The 7,521-nt window shown below is 39.5% G+C and overlaps 1 protein-coding gene across 1 annotated transcript; it reads left to right on the plus strand.

Annotated features, from left to right (window-relative positions):
- The first annotated feature begins 3,390 nt into the window (after positions 1-3,390).
- LOC120697930 (phytochrome-associated serine/threonine-protein phosphatase 3) lies at positions 3,391-7,316 on the plus strand. Its single transcript, XM_039981316.1, has 10 exons — positions 3,391-3,736; positions 3,992-4,138; positions 4,213-4,280; positions 5,076-5,133; positions 5,300-5,410; positions 5,510-5,560; positions 6,010-6,153; positions 6,256-6,348; positions 6,429-6,500; positions 7,047-7,316. The coding sequence occupies exons 1-10, from the start codon at positions 3,656-3,658 to the stop codon at positions 7,128-7,130; spliced, it is 909 nt and encodes a 302-aa protein (XP_039837250.1). The 5' UTR covers positions 3,391-3,655; the 3' UTR covers positions 7,131-7,316.
- The last annotated feature ends 205 nt before the right edge of the window (positions 7,317-7,521 follow it).

Genomic DNA, 7,521 nt, shown 5'->3' on the forward strand with positions numbered 1-7,521 from the left:
CATAGAATTGAGAGGGAGGTGTTGTCGTGCCATGGCCCCATAGATTTTGCTATATGAGAGTATTATGTTGCTTTGAAATATAAATAAGATACACTAAGTAGACAAGTATGAATGAGGTTAGACCGGCCTTTTATGGACTTGAGTTGGCATGACATAATGTCCTATTTCTTTCAGAGGCTAAAAGATCGAACCCAAATCATGTTCTGTAGTATAAAATAAGTTAAAATATTGTAGGCACGGTCTACTTTTTAATTATGGTTTAACTTGAGACTAGGAAGCCCTAAAACACTGAATTTTCCCCCTATCATTATTAAAACTAGCAAGGTGGCCCGCACAAATAGCGCGGGAATCTAGCTTTGTACTAATATTTAATATCTTTTATTTAACATGAAAAATAAATTTTATTTTGTTGCTTGCGGGACCAAGTAAATTTGTAGGCCATCGAAGTTATATCACCAAGGTAAATCAAGGCTAGGGTAAGGATAATCAAGGCCGTTAAGTACTATAAAATTCAGTGGTATTTATTTTTTGTTTTTTCAACTAACATGATAACTTCTAAACCCTCTTAATATTTAAAATATTTATATTTATTTGTTGTACTCAACGAAGGTCTCATCCACATGCTCTATTTTTATCAAATGTTGTAAAAATATAGATATTTTAGGATTTCAAATTTTTCTCATCACTAAATCACCATATGTAACCCTTGTGTGCGAAGCTTCTCTCATCCTTGTCCTCTCCCATCCTCTTACACTGTAGCCCACCAAGATCCCATGGCCTTCAGACCCTTCCTCTCCTCCTCTGGCATCTCGCCGGTGGTGAGAGGAAGGTGAGCCGGTCCTCTTCTCCTAGTATATATATTATGGTATAATATCTATAGTCTGTTGTGTTCGGATGGACGCTTGAGGGCCGCGCCACCACTCTCCTGCTGTTGTGGCCATTGTCGGTGCCGCCGGTGTCCTCGTTGCCATCTCTATTGTGGTGGCTGCAGGGCAAACCCGAATATTCCCCCTTCCTCTTCTTCTTCCATTTGCTCCGCCTGACAAAATCTTCTCCACTTCGTCTCCTCCTCTGGTGTCTCACTGGTGGTGAGAGGAAGGTGGGATAATTCCCTTCTCCTAGTATATATTATGGTATATTATCTGTGGTCTGTTGTGTCCGGATGGACGCTCGGCGGCCGCGCCGCCGCTCCTTTGCTGTTGTGGCCATTGTTGGTTCTCCCGGCATCCTCGTCTGTCACCTTCTTCATTATGGTGGTTGCAGGGTTCCTCGCTCCCTCTTCTTCTTTTTTCTCCACCTGACCAAATCTCCTCCACTTCATTTGTTTTCCTAGTCCCGTGGTTCGGCTCCTCCACTTCCTTCTCCTTCCTCATTTCTTCCTCCTCTTGCTTCCAAGTTTCTAACTGAATCTGCATAATTATTTTAGTTTTTATTTTTATTAGAGTCACGGTAGATCTGCTTGCTCATGCTGCGGATTTACTTATGTTCATCGCATGAGTGAATTGGTGAGGTCGTTGCTTACTGATTTTGGCTGTGATTCTGGTTTGCTTCAACTCTTCCTCTGTTGCCTTTTCTATTAAGCAGTTTTGAGTTTTTTTCTCTTCAGGTCCCCTTAGATCTCTGTCATTTGTTGTGTTGCAAGCCTTCCACCAGATTTGAGGACTCTGCTTTGCCGCTTTCATCTGTATCCTTGGGTCAAAGGTATGGTGTTGGTTTTCATCAACGGGTCTTCTGGGCCCCTTTGGATGTTGGTACCTCTTGTGGCCTTCACCGGCAAGCTTCATGGCAGTGACAATGGTATTTTGCAGTTTGCGTGTGGATTCACCGAGGTCGTGCTTCTATGATGCAATTAGGTGTTCATCTGTGTCTGACCGTTTGACTTGGTTTGTAATTGGCTCCTCTTTTCTATAATACTACGACTTCTATGATATATGTTATATTTTTTTAAAAATAGCATAATATAGTCAATCACATCTTCATCAATTTCTTGTCACTGTCTGATGAGGTTGCGGCAGGACCTATATGATGTCTACCGCTTATGCTTCCCTTGACAACTAATTATGCATTGCAACAATAAGTGTTCTCTAATCCATAATTTTTATGGAGTTTTTTATTAAATGCAAATCAATAGTTCATCATAAATTTATCTATTTACTAATCGTACCTGGCATGGAGCCCTTAATCATACCCTAATTTTTTAAATCTTTTTATTACAAAATTAGCTATTTATAATTATATTTGATATGGACTCTAGAATTTTATTACTTTTCTAATTCCAAATTTATATGTTTACTCATCGTACTCAATATAGACTTTTTGGGCATGTCCTAATTTTTCTTAATTTTCTTATTCCAAAATAAGCTATTTATTAATTATGTTTGATACAGACTCTTGAGTTAGTCTAGACTATTACATCTTTGTGAAATCCAACAGTGTAAATTTTTCTCTTTTTTAATTGACACCTTTAATGTGGTGCTTATTTTATCACTCCCTTATTTGAGCATTCAAGCCGTTACTTAGTGTTGTTCATTCTAAACCTTTATAATCTCGGAGTTTGTGCCATTTTGAAATTGTTTTTGTTTCTGGTGGAATACCAAGCACTCAGGACATGTGATGTTCTTACTCCTTAGCAATTATTTGGCTTGGCCCTCACATAGCCGTGCGATGCGTGGTTACCAGATGAGGCTGAAGCTTCAAGAAGCGATATGATACAGAAAGGCTGCAATAACATATCAATCTGCTGGTAGTGACTGCATACCAGATTTTTTTTATTTCCCCTTCCTACGTGATATATTTCTCCTTTGAGAGGAAGGCATGACTTACCTTCTATGAAAAAGTATACTCGTTTCTTAACAAAACTTCTAATTCTATTATAGAATTAATTATAGAGTTGTATCTAGATACAACTCTTTATATCAACCGATCTATTTATCTTCCATATTTTATTTCTGAATTTAATTACTATAATTGTATTTGGTACAAATTCATTGATGATTATTGTAGACCGTTAGATCTTCATAAAATCCAATGGTCTAAATACTTCAGATTTTTAGATTAACATGAGAATTTCTAAGCTCTCTCGGCGAATGTGGTGGATTATTTTAACACTTCTTTATTAATATAATAGATTTCTAGGCTCTCTCGGTGAACGTGGTGACTTCTTTTAATATTTTTTTAATTAATATAATAGATAAATTATTGTCATTTAAGGAAATTCCATGAGGCTCGCATTGCATTGTTCATTCATGATTTTATAGGCTTATATGTGGGTGTAAACAAAGAAATTATTGGCCTGGCCTGGAACAATGGCACATTGGCACCAACAACACGGACCACCAGACGACAAGCCACAAACCATATAAATCCAACTTTACCAGGGTCAGAATGGGGAACTATCCTTTGATGAAGGGAATACTATCCTGTTCATCTCCTCTCCCGGAACTGTTCATCCTTAGCTTCCTCTTCTCTCGATGTCAAAAAAAAGCTTCCTCTTCTCTCCGCGCCGTCGTGGTCAATTTGGTTAACAAAACCAAAAATATCCATCAATTCGCTACCTCCCCCCCCCCCCAATCTACCACAAACAATCCACGAAACCCTAGTCCATACGGGGGCCTCGAATTGGGGTCTTGGCGCTGGGGATTTCAGCCGTCTGGGCATGGATTTGGATCTGTGGATCGCCAAGGTCAAGGAGGGGCAGCACCTCGCCGAGCACGAGCTCCAGTCCCTGTGCGAATACGTACGCTCCTCTCGACTCTCCGATGCTGCCCTCCCTCGTCTGTTCTGTCTCTGCCCCGGGCATTTGCTTCTACCTGTTGTTGTCGAATAAGCAGAGCTGGGAATTCGGGGGGTTGGGGGGGGGGGGGGGCACGAGTTGGAGAAATAGTCGCCTTCTCTGATTCCCGTGTTGCATCGGGACTTTGTATCTGTTTGCTGTGTGGGTGTGCTCTATGAATTCTGTTATGATCGACGGCTCGGTGTGTTAATGGTTCAGGTGAAGGAGATTCTCATCGAGGAGTCGAATGTGCAGCCTGTCAACAGCCCTGTGACAGTGTGTGGTGACATCCACGGGCAGTTTCATGACCTGATGAAACTTTTTGCGACTGGAGGGCATGTCCCCGATACGAATTACATATTTATGGTCTGTTCTTGTGGTTGAATATCCTGTTGGATTGGTACCCCCGATTCCTGACCTGAGGTTGGATTGGCTTGCAGGGTGACTTTGTGGATCGCGGATTCAACAGCCTAGAGGTCTTCACAATCCTTTTGCTCCTAAAAGCAAGGTGTTACATTAAATGCCTGCTTGGGTATTCTTTCGTCGTGGTCGATGTGATGCCATAGAGTCTTGAGCATTATACTAAGTACTAAGTACCTGGTTACTGACTCAATTATGTCTTTGTTTCCTTGATGTCATGTAACCAACAAACGAGTCTTATTGAATTACATGAGAAACATCCAGATAACTTTTTTGTAGAAATTAGGACCTTCATAATTATGCCTAGACTCTACATATTATGGCGATTGAATTTGAACTTTCATGCATACATGTCAATTTGCTGCTGGTTTCCCTGGTCCTTATTCAAAATAGTGCCAAGATCAATTTATCTTGTACCTTTTAGTTTGTCGGCGCTGTTTGAATTTTTTTTTGCCACCTGGGTACTACGAACCAATCCACTGCCCGATTTTCTAAAACACTGCTTGCCAGTAATTTTACGATGTTCTAGTTAGTGATTGGGCGCATGGGATTTGGTATGAAATGCTTCTAGAAAGTTTCTATCTATTACTGTTAGCTGCCTAAGTAAGTTGAAACATAAAGATGGTTCGATAGATACTAGATTTATCTACAGAGCGGAACATTGGACCTTTATTCCTTATCAAAATTTCCTAAGAGTCACAAGCATGTTTTGGCTCCATTTTGATTGATCAGCTAATCAGTTATTTCTATTTGTTTCCAAACTTGTTTTGCTCGTTCTGGAGGCTTCTTCTTAATACGTCATTTTAGGAAGCTCAGATTATAAATATATATGAAGCACCATTCGAATTTCTTGTTGTTTCATTCATTTTTCTGTGTGTTGTAGGTACCCTGCCCACATAACCCTTCTACGCGGGAATCATGAAAGCAGGCAGTTGACACAGGTAATTCTGTCTGTATAAAGATTGTTTCCCCTCTTTGCAGTTACCTTAATTTGCATTCGCACATTTCTCTTGCAATTGCAATTGCAATCTCAATTAGTTTGGTTCATTTCTGCTCCTGCTGACTCTCTGTCACTGGAAAAGCTAATTTATTTATTTCTTCTTTTAGGTGTATGGTTTTTATGATGAGTGTCAGAGGAAGTATGGAAATGCCAATGCATGGCGATATTGTACCGATGTTTTTGATTACCTTACTCTTTCAGCAATCATCAATGGCACGGTAAGTTACAGGTTAAGAAATTGTAAGCTGTGAGTTTATGCCATGACAAGGGAGAAGCAAATGCTGTCAATTGATACTCAATGTCATGTTACATATTAGGTCCTTTGTGTTCATGGTGGCCTTTCACCTGATGTACGGACTGTTGATCAGGTTAGTGATTCTCTTTATTTGTCTTTATTTCACAAGATGTTCCATTTACATTGTCCTGATGAACTATCATAACATAAAATGCATTTGTTTACAAATTCTGATGCCATGTTATGGCCTTTCTATCCTGTTCTTTGCCAAATTAGTTGGGAGCATGCTGTGCCATTTATGTTTTGAAGGATACATTCATTAATTGAAGCATCACTGCATCAGATAACAAGTGGCTATAACTAGCATCAAGAAAATAAGTGGTTGTCAGTTATTCTAACTGTACACCAATTTTCTATGGGTGGTTTGTCTTTACAAAATTTGTGATGTTTTTTTTATCTTTTGAGGAGAAAAATGTGCAAGCCACCCATGCTGCCATGCATAATATGGAAAATGCTAGTTTAGTGGAGCTGAAGGATATGAGTCATTAACTGAAGGATAATCCACATTTTTGTTGTGGCCAGATACAAGTCATCGATCGCAATTGTGAGATTCCCCACGAAGGGCCTTTCTGTGATCTGATGTGGAGTGACCCTGAAGAGATAGATACATGGGCAGTTAGTCCCCGTGGAGCAGGTTGGCTTTTTGGAACAAGGGTGACTCAAGAGGTAAGAAAATAAATTTGATTTTCTTTTCATTTCTTTACTTATGTTATATAGTATAATAAGTCAAGTACAAGCTTCTTACTGCTGTGCCTTTTCTCAATGCAGTTCAACCATATTAATAAGATAGAGTTAGTTTGCCGGGCCCATCAACTGGTCCAGGAAGGCCTAAAGTACATGTTTGATAAAGGCCTTGTAACTGTGAGTTTTTGTTTCGCATGTCGGCTTGCCTCAAAATGTAGCTCCATATGCTCACTAGATCTTTTCCTTCTTTTTTCTAGGTGTGGTCTGCGCCTAATTATTGCTACAGATGTGGCAATGTTGCTTCTATACTAAGCTTCAGTGAGAATATGGTAAGTCACTTCATCCCCATTCATACACCAGCTCTTAATCCCTTTTTTTTGTTATCTGTTTTACTCCTGGTATTTGGATGGCCAACTTCGAATTGAGGATGTTTTACTTGCATTAGAAACATTCAAGTAATCCTTCCATTTTGTTGATCTTTGATAGTTTACATGAAGCCAAGTTTCTGTACATAGACACTATTTTGTTTGTAGATGAGCTGTAGAAGCTCACGAGCCCTGATAGCTTACTCATGTAGGGAACAGACTGAGAAATTCCTCTGTATAGGAATTTGCTTCTTCCTTCAACATTGTGTACTTAATATAACTGGGAGTTGGATCAGTTCAAGTGTTGAAAGCCTTTTCTTTGTGCCTCTTATCGGTATATAACAATTAAAACTAAGAAACTTCCAGTGGCTTCCATCTAATTTAGCTAAAAGAAAATTTTAAGCTGCCAAGTTGCTGCAGCATCTTATATCCTGGTCTGTGCTTACAGTAGTTCTGGTTTTGCGGTTATTTTCTTGTGCTTTATCTTGCCCTTTCTCGCTCTATTGGCAGGAAAGGGAGGTCAAGTTCTTCACAGAGACAGAGGAAAATAACCAGATGCGAGGGCCAAGGAGTGCAGTCCCATATTTTCTTTGACCCTGTCTGTACAATTTTTTTTTACCTGTGGATCTTATTTGTATGGGCTAAACGGCATTGGATAGGTGTTCATACTTGTAGGTTTCAGCTCAGAACGCAATCTGGTGCATTGTATGTCAGGTTATTTTTTCTTGCCTGTACAATAGATATTGAAAGAAATACTGCTCTTTCTCATGACCTCCATCACAGTGTCAGTGTCACTTGTCCTTTCTTTTAAAACCTTTGTCACCTCTTCTGCTCATTGAGCCACACCTTATACAGTCTCTCCCATTCATCCTAAATTACGTAATATGCTTCGCTTTCCTGAATTGTTGCAGATACTAAGATGTAGATAAATCCACATGCTGACACGGCATAAGAGAATTGTGACACCCCGGAAAAATTTACTAAA

This window comes from Panicum virgatum, chromosome 3K (genome assembly GCF_016808335.1).
Source record: "Panicum virgatum strain AP13 chromosome 3K, P.virgatum_v5, whole genome shotgun sequence".
Classification (NCBI taxonomy): domain Eukaryota; kingdom Viridiplantae; phylum Streptophyta; class Magnoliopsida; order Poales; family Poaceae; genus Panicum; species Panicum virgatum.

Excerpts from the sequence above, each read along its gene's own strand:
- LOC120697930 (XM_039981316.1), top strand. The coding sequence starts at position 3,656 with ATGGATTTGGATCTGTGGATCGCCAAGGTCAAGGAGGGGCAGCACCTC. Across the intron at positions 4,139-4,212 it reads ATACGAATTACATATTTATG|GGTGACTTTGTGGATCGCGG; the intron begins GTCTGTTCTTGT and ends ATTGGCTTGCAG. Across the intron at positions 6,501-7,046 it reads TAAGCTTCAGTGAGAATATG|GAAAGGGAGGTCAAGTTCTT; the intron begins GTAAGTCACTTC and ends CTCTATTGGCAG.